The sequence below is a fragment of the Muntiacus reevesi genome, chromosome 22 (genome assembly GCF_963930625.1).
Source record: "Muntiacus reevesi chromosome 22, mMunRee1.1, whole genome shotgun sequence".
NCBI classification, from domain to species: Eukaryota; Metazoa; Chordata; class Mammalia; order Artiodactyla; family Cervidae; genus Muntiacus; species Muntiacus reevesi.
The window spans coordinates 47,012,784-47,029,221 of NC_089270.1; the positions used below are offsets into that span (position 1 = coordinate 47,012,784).

Consider the following 16,438-nt stretch of genomic DNA (forward strand, 5'->3'; position numbering starts at 1 on the left):
CACTTGACCTCTGAAATGTTTTAAATGTAATTCTAATATTATTGTTTGAAGGCTATGTCTGCTGTACTCTGTTGTGGCCCTGTTGCAGATAATGTAGGACTTTCATCAGATGGCTATTTGTACAAATGGCTGGATAACATTTTGGACTCTCTGGACAAAAAGGTAATTGTGATAGTTCCCTTAAAATTCCGTAGTAAATTGTCACTGCATTGCCTTATTTGGGGGCTTCCCAGGTGGCACTGGTGGTAGATTATCTGCCTGTCAGTGCAGGAGACGCAGGAGATGCAGGTTCCATCTCTGGGTTGGGAAGATCACCTGGAGTAGGAGATGGCAACCCACTGCAGTATTCTTGCCTGGGAAACTTCATAGGCAGAGGAGCCTGGGGGGCTACAGTTCGTGTGGTCTTAGAGAGTTGGATATGACTGAGCGCACACACACTGCATTATTTAGAGTTATCGTATGGCTCACTGAATATTTCTTTTTGAAATAAGATAGGTTAGAATGATGGGCCCAAAACACATCATGTAAAACTGAATAGGATATCATAAACTAATATTTCTAATTCTTATTTAGTTCTCATTTAAACAATTTTAATTTCCCTCTTAGAGGATTAATATAGTAGTGTGTATTTATCTCATAAAGGGTTTTAAATCAGTAAAAGAATACAATTGTGGAATACTTTAAGCTCCATGGAAGAAATATGCTCTTTGCTCTGTTTAATTTTTTTGATGACTCTCCAATTAATCACTTTTCCTCCCTCATTACTCATACCATACAAACACAGACCTCACAATTTAAAATAGGACTTGGATTTCTTCCCCCTGGAAGAAATATATTTTGTATTGGGCTATCAAAAATAAGAATAAATTTCGACAAAAATAACTGGGAGGTTAATCACTCATTTTCCTGAAAGCACTTAATCACTGTTCATATTCATCAGCCACCTCCAGGGCTCTGCTGGAAAATTGAATTGTACGTCTAAGAGTCTTATATAAAAAGCAGGAGACCACGTTTAATTTCTCCGTGTTGGTTTTTCTGCTGGTTGAATAAAATCAGAAAGAGTTGAACTAAAGGAGACTTGAGTTTTGTGATGAAATACAATGAATATATGCACTGTATTATTTTAATTGAAATGTAAGAGGAGTAGATAAATAATATATCCCTTTCTTTGTCCTGGGCAATTTTGTGGCCTTTGCTTAGGTTCATCAGTTGGGCTGTGAGGCAGTTACATTACTGCTGGAGCTGAACCCGGATCAGAGCAACCTGATGTACTGGACAGTGGATCGCTGTTACACGGGTTCCAAGAGAGTGGCCGCTGGCTGTTTCAAAGCCATAGCTAATGTTTTCCAGAACAGGTACTCTAGATTCTGCTGTCTTTTGTAATTTATTTAGCATCTCTTAAAAAACAGAGTGTGTCCTTTTGAACTCACCGATATTAATAAACCAATGTTTTCTTACCTTAAACTTGAACAAAATCTAACCAAATAGTGATAATGATTACCATGCATCTGTCGTACCTATTGCCTTTAAAAAAAAAAAAAAACCAGTCACCTCATAGGCTTAGCTCCTGCATGCCTGTATCCTTCCCTTTATATCATATCATGTTTATTAGCTGGTGTGAAAGCCTCTAAACATTATTTATCTAACATGTGAAATTTGTCCCTAGGGATTATCAGTGTGACACAGTGATGCTCCTCAATCTGATACTGTTTAAAGCCGCTGATTCTTCTCGAAGTATCTATGAAGTTGCTATGCAACTTTTACAGGTTTGTAAACATATTAATTAAAATATGTTTTTAGTCGGGACTTAACGAAGCACAGCAATCTATTCTTTGCCTTGAAAGTATGCTAATGTTCATCTTTATTTTTAATAGTGGTGTATGTTATGATTCCTAATTACCATTAGAAACAGAAGACTAAGATAATTGGGTCATTTTAGTCTACACATAATGCACAGTTTTGAGTGTATTGTAGAGGCCTGTGCGTGGTAACCCCATACTCACCGGTGTGTGCGCCTCTGTGTGTTTGCGTGAGTACTTGGAAACGTTGAGTGGTTAGGGCCTCTGTGGTGCCTTCACCTGTTTCTGTTCAGCAAATAAGAATAATGTGAGTCAGTTTGTTTTGGAGAATCAAGTAAAGAGTAATTAGCTCTTTTATGATAGCCTTTTGTGAGTTTTCTTTATTAGACTGAGACGAATAACTTAGAAATTTCACTTGGATATATGGTTATATCCATTGATGGTAAGATGTGGTTCTTCATTCTTAACCAAGAATTAAGAATGGGATTCAAGGAGATGCACATTTTTCCAAAGCGTTTGAAGTGGTACTGAGGAATCATCTTAAGAATTATACCCTAGTGTCTTTATTAGTTAAGAAGGTTGAGTAGTGCAGCTCTTCGTATAGTAAAATATCAAAAGAATTTTTTGCTTATATTTTGTATTTAATCCATGATTAAGCAAAATAGGTCTGAAGTTTTTTTTTCACATATGCATGTTTTTATATAGTCATAATTTTGAATTGGAAAAGTGGTAAATCTTCAAGTAATTGTATATTGAGTTGCTGAAGTTATTTTCAAACTATGTTACTGGCATTCAACACAAGGAATGTTAAAGTCTTGTAAAGAATTACAGAGCTTGTCAAGGTGGGACCGATAACTTTTTTTTCCCCCAAGTGCTCTAGAAAGAAAGATAAATCGATCCTTATAACCCTCTGTTCTAGTATTCATTTGGAATTACAAAGAACAAGAGTTAGAGACCTTTTGCAAACATTTCTGAAATTAGAAATTAGCATCCAAGAAACTTTACAACGCATACAACTCTATAACTTTGAAACTATAATGTTTCTTGGGAGAAAATTCTATGTTTTTAATTATAGCTGAAATTTAGAGGACCCACAAAATCTTAAATGGGTGGATTACATTCCTGTAGATCCTGGAACCGAAGATGTTTCGCTATGCTCACAAGCTGGAGGTCCAGAGAACAGACGGAGTTCTCAGCCAGCTGTCCCCTCTGCCGCATCTGTATTCCGTTTCCTACTATCAGCTGTCCGAAGAATTAGCAAGGGCGTATCCTGAGCTAACGCTCGCCCTATTCTCAGGTATGATTGTTCAACTGGTTACTAGTTTTTCTTCACCACCCATTTTGAAAAAACTACTTTTAGTAAATGTAAAGCTATGAAATTTGAGGTTGAATTAAAACAAAACCTGTCTTTTTATAAGAGAGGTTTTTCCCTTTAATATGAACTCTTTAATACTGATCTACCATGATACTGAGATTGCTTATTAAAGATCTCTAAAGGGATTCTAACCTTGACCTCTCTTCTCCAACTCACACTTGCCAAAAAAAAAAAAGCAGGAGGGGGCTTTACAGGCAATTTGAAAATATTCCTTTAGTAGACATAAAACTTCCTGAATCTTCTAGTTTGTGGTTTATCTTGTATATTGGTCTGTTTTTAATAATATAAATGGGCAGGGATAAGGGTACAGGTTTCTGTCTGTAAGTAAGACTTCTAATCATAGAGGAATATACTGCACTGCCTTAAGCAGAACTACAGCCAAGAACCCACCTTGCTTCCTGGTCCAGCTTCCTTTCCTTGGGTCCAGCAAACATTCCTGCCTTGAGTTTCTAAAGCTTGGGCTATGTGTCAAGCAAGATGTCCTATATATATATGGGTTTCCCAGGACTCAGATTTAAGATAATTAGGGAGTTCATCCAGCTTGAGCCTTCTGGTTGATGAACACACTGTTGCAGATGCCTCCATCGTGCTTATAAATCCTTTAACTGAAAAGTTTTTTTAGTTATAATACAGAAGACTCTTAGCTAGTTTTTCTGCTCTTCATCTTCAGTAAGATCTTGTTCTAATCTTAGTGCTGCATATGCACCAGAATTGGTATGCAGGAGATACCAGGGCTCTGAAGTGTTTCATTCAGGTTCAAGGCACAGAGGCCTCCGCCTTCTTGACGCATCTTTCCACAGTGCCTATTTTAGCAGTGGAGATAGTTTGAGTCCCACCCCTAACTGATCTGATTGGGGGAAAATTAACAACTTAAATTCTCCTAACATTCAGTGTTTAAAGCAGCACACAGGTTTGCACTGGTAAATAGCAGCAATCACGCCTCTTCCTTCTTCCCAACTTCCAGTCTCGACATCCCTTTCAGGATGGACGTGGATGGTCATCAGTGCAAAGTAGTAACCACATGTGTGCTAAGTCACTTCAGTTGTGTCTGACTCTTTATAGCCCTACACACTGTAGCCCTCCAGGCTCCTCTGTCCATGAAATTTTCTAGGCAAGAATACTGGAGTGGGTTGCCATGTCCTTCTCTACGGGATCTTCCCTGACTCAGGGATCAAACTTGAGTCTTAAGTCTCCTGCCTTGGCAGGTGGGTTCTTTACCACTAGCGTCACCTGGGAAGCAGATAAGTAACTGCTGTCTCCACTAATTCTCCTGCTGCTAGCCTTTTCTCCGAGGTGCCTGGGCTTTTCCTGGAGGCTTCAGTACAGAAAAGAGAGAAGTCCTTGGTATCTCAGAGGTCATGGAATTGGTCAGGAGGGCAGTGGGTGCTGCCATGGCCTTGGCTCCCATACATACTTAAAATCCCTCAGCCAGAATCTCTTCATTCAGAGCTTCAGGTCTCATATTTCGTACTTGTGGTAATAATATTGACCTGTTAACAGAAGGGGTTCTTTTAGACGGTAACGACAGTCCTATGTGCAGGGCAGAAGAAGAGACACAGATGTAAAGAACAGACTTTGGGACTCTGTGGGAGAAGGTGAGGGTGGGACGATTTGAGAGAATAGCATTGAAACATGTATATTACTGTATGTGAACTAGATGACCAGTGTAAGTTTGATGCATGAAGCAGGGCACTCAAAGAAGCCGGTGCTCTGGGACAACCCAGAGGGGTGGGGTGGGGAGGGTGGTGGGAGGGGTTTCAAGATGGGGGGACACGTGTGCACCTCTGGCTGATTCATGTCAATATATGGCAAAAACCACCACAATATTGTAAAGTAATTATTCTCCAGTTAAAATAAATTAATTACTTTAAAAAAGAAGAGGTTCTTCTAAAAAGTTGTAACTGAGCATAAATGTGTGCAAGGCATTGGACCAAGCAGATTGTTTGCACCGTGTTGAGTTTGCACAGTAGCTCCGTGACACAACTACTTTTGTTACCTTCTTTGAGAATAATAAGTTGAGGATCAAAGGTTGATAGTTGGTCCTAGGTCAATTTGTGTATATGTGGTAGAACTGGAATTCAGACCCAGTTCTGAAGTTGTAAGTGTAAGATGCAGTGGGCAAAAGGGGACTTGAGGAGAGAAGGTTTTTACTTAAAGTGATTTATGGAAAGTAAACAGTATATAAAAACTCATGGACTTTGGAATCAACCTTGTATTTGAATCCTCTGCCGCTTGATCATTTTCTGACCTTGCACATGTTACTCGAACTATCCACCTCACAAAGTTTATCATGGGCACTATATGAGATGAATGTAAAAGTAATAAGCACTTCATAGGAGTCTCCCCTAGGTAGAACCGAAATATGTGAGGTTTTTCACTTTAATCCATGTATAAAGATTGTCTTTATCTTATGTTTTTTTATTTGTTAAGAAGCACATGTAGTAAAAATTTACCACATTAATCATTTTAACTGTACAGTTCAGTAGCGTTAAGTGTATTTATATTGTTGTGAAGCAGATCTCCTGCAATTTTTCATCCTACAGAAGTGAAACTTTATACCTACTCAACAGTAAACTCCCCTTTTCCTGAACTTCCCCCAGCCCCTGTTAACTACCACTGTGCTTTCTGTTTCTCTGAACTTGATTATATTGGATACCTTATAAAAGTGGAAGCTTATAGTATTTGGTTTTATGATTAGCTATTTTCACTTAGCATAATGTCCTCAAAGGTGATCCTTTCATGTTGTAGCAAGTAACAGGACTTCCATTCTTTGTAAAGCTGCAGAGTATTCTATTATGTGTGTGTGTGTCAGAACACACATTTTGTTTATCCATTTGTCTAGCAGTGAACATTTGGATTGGTTCCACTTCTTGGCCATTGTAAATTGTTGCTGCTATGAGCTAGGTCTTCAGGACCCTGCTTTCAGTTCTTTTGGATCTATTGTCAGCAGTGGGATGTCTAACTCCTATTGTAGTTCTATTTTTAATTTTTTTGAGGAGCCATTACACTATTTTCATAGCAGTTACACCATTTACAGACTCACCAGTAGTGTGCAAACATTCTTTACTAGCAGAGATATTTTATATAAAGGTAAGTATGTGGTGTATGTTCGCTGTTTCCTTTTCTTTATGATGTCATCAAGGTCAGATTTCTTAAAAGGAGAAACAGTGCTCATAATTCTTAAATGTGGTGAGTAAAATCCGGCTTGTTTGTTTCTCAGAATTAAAAAGTTACATTTAAATTCATTGCAAATCAAAGGAAAGCACAGTTACATCAGCTGTTCCCTCCCTGACTTGTCCTTAACCACAGAGATAAGCCAGAGAATTCAGACAGCTCACCCTGCTGGGAGACAGGTGATGTTGCACTACCTGTTGCCGTGGATGAACAACATCGAGCTGGTGGATTTGAAACCCTTGCCATCAGCGAGGCGACATGATGAAGATGAAGAGGATTCCTTAAAAGACCGAGAGCTGATGGTGACTAGCAGGCGCTGGCTACGAGGAGAAGGCTGGGGATCCCCACAAGCCACTGCCATGGTTTTGAATAATCTGATGTACATGACAGCAAAGGTAACAGGTTTTGTATTTGTGGTTCCTGCACAGAATTACCGAGTTAGGAGGCGGAAACGGGTTAGAAATAGACAAAGAGATTAGATAATCCAAACAAGTGTGTGTTATAAATAAGTTCCTTTCTTAAAAAAAAAAAGTTTCATATCAGATATACTTTTTGGGATTGGAGCTAAAATCATATGTGATTAATGATATTTGTATTTAGATTTTTTGAAAGAGATTATTTCTCTACAATGTGGAGAAGATTAAAGCTGTCTCTCAAAGCATTACTTTCTGACATTTCACGATGTTATGAGTTTGGTTTGAATGGATGGTTGTTACTAAAGTGCTACTGAAGTATGTGTGCTGTATTTCCTGTATCTAGTATGGTGATGAGCTGGCGTGGTCGGAGGTGGAGAACGTGTGGACCACACTCGCAGATGGCTGGCCGAAAAACCTGAAAATAATACTGCACTTTTTGATCAGCATTTGTGGAGTAAATAGTGAACCAAGCCTCTTGCCTTACGTATGTGTTCAAGTTCATTCACTTTCATATATGTATATGTATATTTACCTGGTGTCTTGTGATGTCAGAATCTGGGCAGCAGTAGAACAGCGGACGCAAAGCAGGGGCCAGGAGGAGGACAATCAGGAAATAGCACATGGACTCATTCATTGATTCATTTAATAAATATTACCTGGCTTTACTATAGGCCAAGTGCTCTTCTATGTTCTGGGCATTATAATCTGATGGATGCTACAGATTTTATTCTTTGAACCCACACCTAATTTATTTAATGAATAAATCAGTTGGTTAGTAATGTACGGTCATGGTAAGGGCTACGGAGGAAAATTGCAGAGTCCTGAGGGTGGAAAACTTTGGAACCACCACTGTCTGAGGGAATTAGAGATGATATTGGACAGAAAGTAATGGGAAAGTGGAGACATGTTAATAGTTTTTCCTATCAGCAGCTGCCATTGGAATATTAGAGCATGATGAGAAGTGAGAGCTCACTACCTATAGAATCATGCCCTAAAGGCTTCTGGAAGCAGGGAAAATCATGATAAGAGATACACAGTGAAAAATAAACAGTCTTTATCCTCTGAAGAAAGAACAGTACTTAAATCTGCTCAAGAGAACAATATGGAACTATCAAACACAAAGGTTAAACTGAATATACATGCATGCACACAGACGTGTGTGTATGTAGATATAACTGTTAGACACGGGGTGGCATCTCCTTAAAGGATGCTCTATGGAACACCAGCTCTGCAGTGTTGCTCTAAACGTGCTTATGGATCCTCCTTGAAAGGAACCATTGAGTAGCCTTGCTTTACCCATCATCTCCTGGGTTAACCTGATGACTGAAAGCTTTGTTCTGAAGGCATGTCACAATGATCTGCATTGAGAAGCACTTGGAGAAAGGTGGGTGTGTAGTACAAAACATGATCCCACATTAGCTGTCTGACCACAGGTCCTAACAGTCCCCCTCAAGCCCCCTGCCCTGAACCATGCTGAACCCTCTGCTGCGCGGCTCTCACTCAGGCATCCCACCCAGGGGCCTTGCCATTTACTTTCCTCTCTCCCCAAACAGTCAGTTGCTCATTTCTGCACCTTCTTAAAGATGTTTCCTCAAATGGCTGTTCTCACTGATAGCTTTGCTGGTCATCTTGTTCAAATATGCAAATGCCCTGCCCCCACACATACACTCTTCTTTTTCTTTCCCTGTTTCATTGGTTTTCCTAACACTTTATCATTGAACTCACCATATATTCTATTTTTTTGCCTCATTATGTTTGCCTCAATCAGTCCAGTAGATTTTGAGCTCTTAAGAGCAGGAATCTGAGAATTCCTTGGCAATCCAGTGGTTAGAACTGGTGTTTTCACTGCTACGGCCTGGGTTCAATCCCTGGTCAGGGAACTAAGATCCTGTAAGACGTGCACAGCAGCAAAAAGAAAAAAAAAAAAAAAGAGCAGGAATCTTTGTTTATTTAGTTCATTGCCTTCTTGTCAGAGCCTAGACTAGTGCCTGATACGCAGGAAGTTCCCCTTACTTGGATGGATGGATGACCGAGTTGGCACTGGTACTAGAAACAGGCATGAAGTTGTAATTCCAAGAAGCCACGATGAAATTCCTGGGCTTGCCTGGTGGCTCAGATGGTAAAGAATCTGCCTGCAGTGCGGGAGACCCAGGTTCGATCCTGGGTCGGGAAGGTCCCCTGGGGAAGGGCATGGCAGTCCACTCCAGTGTTCCTGTCTGGAGAATTCCAAGGACAGAGGTGGGCTACAGTCCATGGGGTCACAAAGAGCTGGACACAACTGAGTGACTAACACTTTCTCTTTTCAAGATGAAATTCAGGGAATTGCCATTTGCCAGAAATTTTAAAAGAGCTGTTTTTCATGATAATAATTTCTTAATTATCACTTCTTAAGCACTACTTATAGGCCAGGCATAGTACAAGCACTTCATTTACATTACTTAATTTCTGGAAGAAATCTGTGAATTTCGTAAGATGATTGCAGTTTTACAAATGAATCAAGAAGGTAGCGAGAAGAGTGACATAGCTCAGAGGTCCTGAGTCAGAGCGAAGACACAGAGGCTGAAATGTACCTGATGTGATCAGAGGAGACTGAACTTGAGAACAAAGAATTAGCAAGTAGAGCAGGTTGGATAGATCTAGAGCTGTGTGGGAGGTCAATTATCAGAGAACCATTATCAGATTTCTGGTGTGATGTGATAAAGCATGTTTTAAGACTTCTCCGGGGTGATGTAAAACAGCTTCTCACACATCTGAATGCAGCGGGAATCAACTGGGGATCTTGTTCTCATTCTCATTCTGGAGTTGGGGGTGGGGCCAGAGATTCTGTATTTTCTGAAAGCTCCAGATAATAATGCATGTTCTACGAGGACCCCATTTTAAGTACTAAGGTTTAAATAGGGAGAAAAAAGAAAGATCGCATACTAATTGATCAGCCTATTTCAATAATACATACTACTGAAACATACTTTTTGATCAAGTATGACTGATCAAGTAAGATGGATCAAACCAGTCAATCTAAAGGGAGATCAACCCTGATAATATGGACTGCATAGTCCATGGGGGTCTCAAAGAGTTGAGCACAACTAAGTGACTTTCACTTCATTTTCCATTGAAAAAGAAACTAATTTATAAAAAGGCAGTTATCTTTTGCTTTTCTAAACATATGTAAAGGAAGTGATGACTTTATGGACACCATTAAGCAATATATCTAGGTCATCCTAATTCGATACGATATTGAGGGCTGAAGGGAAGAGTACTTACTTATAAAGCTGATTAATGTCTAATTGCTGATCAGTGTCTATTCACATTTAGATTGTGCTTATTCATCTACTACTTAAAGCTGAACTTACTCTGATAAAATTTGTCTCAAGTTTTTGCGATAAAAATTGTGCCTTTTCTTTTCCAAATGATTTTTTTTTGTGACAGGTGAAGAAAGTTATTGTATATTTAGGTAGAGACAAAACAATGCAGTTGCTTGAAGAACTGGTGAGTGAACTACAGCTGACCGACCCTGTCAGTTCAGGAGTCACTCACATGGATAACCCCCCTTATTACCGCATCACTTCCAGCTATAAAATCCCTTCTGTCACCTCAGGTGAGAAGTCATTTAAAACTGATTACTTTGTATCAGAAAAGAAGCTTTCCACAACTGTTCATTTTAGCAGGCATTTGCTTTAAACGTCATAGAGAAAACACGCAGACATAAGTCATGGATGTAATTAACTTGATAGAACTTTGTAAATCATATGAGTAGAAAGGTTTGACAGTGTAAGGATTTGTAATGTGATAAAGGGAACATTTACATACCTATTCAGAACTGGAATATATCCATTTTGTCCATTTACAACAGATGCTCTTATAAATGGATATAATTAATATTTTACATATTTTACATATCAGAATTGCTCATGTATTGAAATTACTGTGTAATTTCATTTTGTAATTATTTGAGCATATAATATACATAGTATTCAATCATGTGAGTGTATTTACTTTTATGTATATCCATATTATCATAATATTTTGAGTTGAAACTACATCCATTGAAAATTGATATAATATCTGGACTGTTATAGATTAAATTTATATGAAATTCTTTGTCACTCAGTTTATATTAAATGCTTTTGTGATGTTAATAACATTGTATAATTGGAGATCTTTCATACTATGTTTTATAATTTACCTTTGTCATCTGGTTTCATCCTTTTGTTATACTTTCTATGAGATTTCTAATAATGCTTCCATTGAATTTTTTATCTGCTAAAATGTTTTTAATTCCAAAGAGAGTTTTTTAATTAAAAAAATTTTAGGGGCATCCTATTCATGTTTCACAGTTGGACTATCATCTTCTATATTTGATAAAGCTTTCTACCTGGGAAAGTTCCTATTTTCTTTATATTGCTGTTTCTTTGTTTTGATTTGTCTTAGTAAAAGCTGTCTTCAAAAGCCTACCAACTGTAGATCTGTCTTTAACAGTGGCATATTAAAGAGTTGATTGGATGGTCTGTAGGTATATATGGAACTTGTTGATGTCCTTTTTTATACAATGATTTCATCGATGTAAGTGTCCATTGGTCTTTTCTCTTGTACTAATCAGATTCCCCAGAGAAAATTCTTCCAATCCTCTGCCTAGAGTAGAAGATGTAGGGGTGTGTGTATGTGTGTGTACCAATACATATAATCCATAGATACACACACTTGCAGTCTTTCAGCCTTCTGATAGCCCAGTGGTGTAAGAAGGTTGCAGGGAGATATGTCTTCTCCTTACGTATGTATGTATATTTCCACTTAGTTCCCTTATCCTCAGTAAAGTACTTCCTCCTTCACCTGTGTATGGTGTGCCCTAGTCTAGAAATCCTCTGATTTATTGTCATCAGAGAAGACTTCAAGTGAGCAGAGACAGTTACCCAGGGGTAGCTCTTGGGGCCCAGCTACTTCTGAAATAGATTTTCAACTGTTCTTGCCATTTTCAGCATCTGCTTCAACCCCTGCTTCCAGAGGTCCTCTCTTGCTACTGATTGATTCCTAAGTCTCTTGGAGGTTTAACAATGTAGATACAGAGGTTTCTTGTTTCCTCCACTAACAGCTCTGGATTCAGCTATTTTAACACTTAATTACTTCGTGTCCATTTGTTTTCCAGCATTCCTAACTTTGTTGCTGTTGACTCCTTACTCTGTTGGTCTTTAAGAGTACATTCCTTTTTAAAAATCACCTTTGTCTCATTTGGACTTCCCTTATGGCTCAGTTGGTTAAGAATCTGCCTGCAATGCTGGAGACCTGGGTTCGATCCCTGGGTTGGGAAGATCCCATAAAGAAGGGAAAGGCTACCCACTCCAGTATTCTGGCCTGAAGAATTCCATGGACTTGTATAGCTCATGGGTTGCAAAGAGTCAGACATGACTGAGCAACTTTCACTTTTCCTCTCATTTTAGTGAAGTTTTGACATCTGTAGTATGAAATCTTTTGTTCTTATTGAGCTGTCCTAAGCGTTACATTCATTGATACTGTTTTATTTCTGATGACAGGAACTACTTCTAGTAGCAATACAATGGTTGCTCCCATGGATGGCAATCCTGATAATAAGCCCATAAAAGAGAGTATTGAAGAGAGGTAAGTACTTCTCTGTTCTTCATTAATCTTTCAGTTTGACATATACTGATTATCATCAGAATAAACAACAATTTCTGCATTGGAATGGTGTTAATATTCTAGTGAAGAAATATATTTCCATGCTGGAAATTTTTCACATTAAAGACACTTGCATGCTAGATTTTCTAATATGCACCAATGAATAGGTGGAGTATGGTAAGTCACTTTTTGTGTTGCTACTTTTTTTTTAACTTTTCTAAATGGATATTTTACTCTTGTCTGTTTTATATGGAATAGGTTTCACCAGAATGTTATTATCACAACATTTGAAGTTTAAGAAAAACTTCAGGCAGAAATAACTGACTTCAAAGCTTAAGCTTTTGAATTGTAATGTGGAAATTACAATATATCACAGTAAACTTTAGTTAGTAATTTGTGTACTGTGTTCTTTTTTTAAGCGTAGAAGTTGAAACATAAAGTACAAATACCATGAACTGTGACTAACTTCAGTGGTCATTCCCACAGCTATGTGCACCTAGACATCTACAGTGGACTAAACAGTCATTTAAATCGTCAACATCACAGACTAGAATCTCGATACAGTAGCAGCTCTGGAGGATCTTATGAAGAAGAAAAAAGTAATACATTCCAAATGTGTTTTTTTGTTTCTTTTTTAATAACTATGACGGTCAGGTGTACTATCATTATAGTAATGTTAACTATTAACATTATTATTATGTTAAGTATTCTTCCAGTAAATTGTTTTTAAGAAGAGTATTTAACTGCCACTAGTGGTGTTCCAACATAATCTGAAATGTCTTGACTTTAAGAAGCAACATTAAGTGGGGAAAATACATTTTAAAAGCACAGGTTCCCTGTAGGTTGATCAAAAGGAACAAAAGAATTGGTTCTCAAGAAGCATCATAGAAAGAATCACAGAACAGACACACAGGCAACAGGCTGCTGTTTTGAACAGGTTTGATCTTTGGTGGGACTCAGGTTTTATTGAACATTCTCCCTTGCAGTTGCAAAATGAGCACTCTGTCTGAGTCTCATTTTAACACTAAGGTAGGGTGAAATGGAAGCATAAGCGTTCAGACCGTAAGGGACCCTGAAGGTGATCTGGTCCACTCTCCTCATTTTGCACACAGTGGAACTGAGGCCCAGAGAGGTGAAGTGACTTACCCACGTCACACAGAACTCACGTGTCCTGACGGCCTTTTTTACTGTACCCTGCAGCCCCACTGCAGTAGAGCAGATTTCCATTGAAGATGGGTTGAATCGGCCCTATCTCCAGAAATTTGAACTGAGTAACTTACCAGAAGGCCCTTGATACAAGGCAGCTTTACCAATAATGTGGTCTCATAGCTTGGACATCAGTCAGTTGTGAAATCATGATGAGGTGCTCGTGTAGTTTTGCTTTGATTTAAAATAAAGGAATTTGAATTGATATATCTTTTTCTCTCTCTGATTTGCTTAATCTGATAATATTGGTACCCAGGTCTACCTAGCAAACATCTGTCAAAATAGTGGGAAATTTTCTTTTTTATCACTTTCCAGTGCTATAAGTAGTTGGTGTCTTACTAGAGTTTGCTTATATTGGCAGAAATTAGATGGTGTAGACAATGAGATCATTTTATTTTGATAGGTGACTCAATGCCACTTTATTCTAATTGGCGACTGAAAGTGATGGAGCATAATCAAGGAGAGCCACTACCCTTCCCACCAGCTGGAGGCTGCTGGTCACCACTGGTGGATTACTTGCCTGAAACGTCATCACCTGGATTACCTCTTCACAGGTGGACCACAGCGTCATTACTATTTCATACGAGCCAAACCGCTGCTTAATACTTTCAGCTGTCTCTATGCTATCTGACAACACGGAACACAAGCAACCTTCTTTCCTTTGATACTGCCACAAATTCTAAACGTGTATTTAGATTTTAAGCGATCTAAAAACCCAGACTTCTCACTGTTTACAATGAATAGTGTTAAATCTAATTCTGCTGCTGCTGCTTTTCTGGGTGTCTGGCATAGTTACTTGACCTTTCTGGGACCCAGTTATTACATCTGAAAAATACTATTTTACAGTGGTAGGCACTCTTATTTTGAGTTAAGCTGATTTCCTGCTTAGCAAAAATCACAATAGAACAGTGACTGCATTCTTTCAAAGTGTATAAATGTACCAAACATGTACCGAACACCAACTATGTGGCAAGCAGTGCACCAGGTCTTAGGGTTGAAGATGGAGAAAACATGGCCCTTGACTTGGAGGAGCCCTTAGCAAATAGGCAAATAGCAAATAGCAAATAGCCCTTAGCAAATAAGTGTGTAAAACTATCACTGAACAGTTTCCTCAGCTGTATTTCTTTTCTTCTTTTTTTTTTCTTGAGAAATTGTATTTTTCCATAAAATACAGTATTAAATCTTAGAGTAATTTGCATAAGATTTTCTCTAGGTTTGCTCTAGTGGAACATTAATAAGGCTCTTGTTTGTCATAGGTGTAACATAGCCGTGATCCTTTTGACGGATCTCATCATTGATCACAGTGTGAAGGTGGAATGGGGAAGCTACCTCCATCTTCTTCTTCATGCAATTTTTATAGGTAATAAATATTTGGTATTTCTTTCATTGTGTATTTCTGTGATCACTGAAAGGCAGTATATGGTATGTTTGCTTTTTATAGGTTGCATTTTATTCATTTATCTTTACTGAGGTGTAGTTGATTTAAAATATGAGTTTCAAATAATGTACAAATAATGATTCAAAACTTGTGTAGATTCTACAGCATTTATAGTTATTATAAAGTATCAGCTAGAGTCCCTGTGCTGTATGATATATCCGTGTAACTTACTTACTTTATACACAATAGCTTGTGTCTCTTTTAATTCCCCACCCCTATCTTGCTACTCCTCCCCCACCGTCCCTCTTCCCACTACTACTAGTATGTTCTTTCTGTCCGTTAGTCAGCTTCTATTTTGCTGTATTCAGTAGTCTGTTTTATTTTTTAGATTTCACATGTAAGTGATAACACACAGCACTTGTCTTTTTCTCTCTGGCCTCTGTCACTAAGCGTAATGCCCTCCAGGCTCGTCCCTGTTGCTGCGAATGGCATTATTTCATTCCTTTTAAATGGCTGTTGTAAATAATGCTGCTGTGAACACGGGGGGTGCATATATCGTTCCTAGTGTTTTTGTTTTCTTTGGATATATACCCCCCAGGAGAATTGCTGGATCATATAGTAGATCTATTTCTAGTATTTTGAGGAACCTTCATAGTTTTCCTCAGTGGGAAAAGTGGTATGGTTTTGAGAAAGTTTCTACATATTTCTGTCCTTTTTTTTTTTTTCATATTTCTGTTCTTATTTTTGTATGTTGTTTCCATGACACTTTTTATTGGGATTCTCATGGTCTAGAGGGGTGTTACTCCTAGCCTGTCTTTTAACCACAGACAAGTCCTGTTCTGTTCATACAGTCTCTCCCACTGCACACAAAAGTAGACACACCTTCCAGCAGGAAAGATTCTGTAACAGTAGCAAGAGTAAAATTAATTTACCTTTAGGACTGTGAACTTTTAGAGTAAATGGAAAATTGAAATGGGTACTGACTGTTTCCCAAAATAATTGGATTCTAGACAGTCTAATTATTACAGTTGAAGCTCCACTGTGCCTTCTGTGACAAAGAAGGGGATCCCTCTTGTGGGATGGATTCATCACATGTGGAATCCATCACATCTCAGCAATACTTCTCATGCTTGTAAGATTGTTTGCCTGAAGCAAGTCAAAATAGCCATGTTCTCCTAAATTTTCCTGATATGTACACATATTATATATTACTTTGTTCCTTCAGTAAGCAAACATCTACTGACTTTCTGTTTTGTTCCAGGCACAAAAAATGCTTGCCTTTAGAAGTTCATGTCCATCTAATGTTAAGTAACAGAGTAATGGTTTCTAAGAGATTACTAAATTTCAGACATAAACCACATTGGAAACTTGTCTTGATTCACCCTAGTCCAGTAGGACCATATGACATTGTAAAAGTGTGAACGAACTCTAGGCCAATAAAAAAACTTGATGTAGCATGTCA

General features: G+C 38.3%; 1 protein-coding gene across 11 annotated transcripts in view; it reads left to right on the forward strand.

Moving 5' to 3' along the window:
- FRYL (FRY like transcription coactivator) overlaps positions 1-16,438 on the forward strand; it is a 254,961-nt gene that overhangs the window by 189,336 nt on the left and 49,187 nt on the right. For all 11 annotated transcript variants that reach the window (XM_065914173.1, XM_065914177.1, XM_065914175.1 and 8 more), the window contains 11 exons: positions 52-162; positions 1,201-1,355; positions 1,667-1,766; positions 2,928-3,096; positions 6,484-6,743; positions 7,108-7,248; positions 10,191-10,359; positions 12,290-12,374; positions 12,879-12,991; positions 14,002-14,152; positions 14,855-14,958. In XM_065914173.1, coding sequence (XP_065770245.1) covers positions 52-162; positions 1,201-1,355; positions 1,667-1,766; positions 2,928-3,096; positions 6,484-6,743; positions 7,108-7,248; positions 10,191-10,359; positions 12,290-12,374; positions 12,879-12,991; positions 14,002-14,152; positions 14,855-14,958 — 1,558 coding nt within the window. The remainder of the gene's footprint in view (positions 1-51; positions 163-1,200; positions 1,356-1,666; positions 1,767-2,927; positions 3,097-6,483; positions 6,744-7,107; positions 7,249-10,190; positions 10,360-12,289; positions 12,375-12,878; positions 12,992-14,001; positions 14,153-14,854; positions 14,959-16,438) is intronic.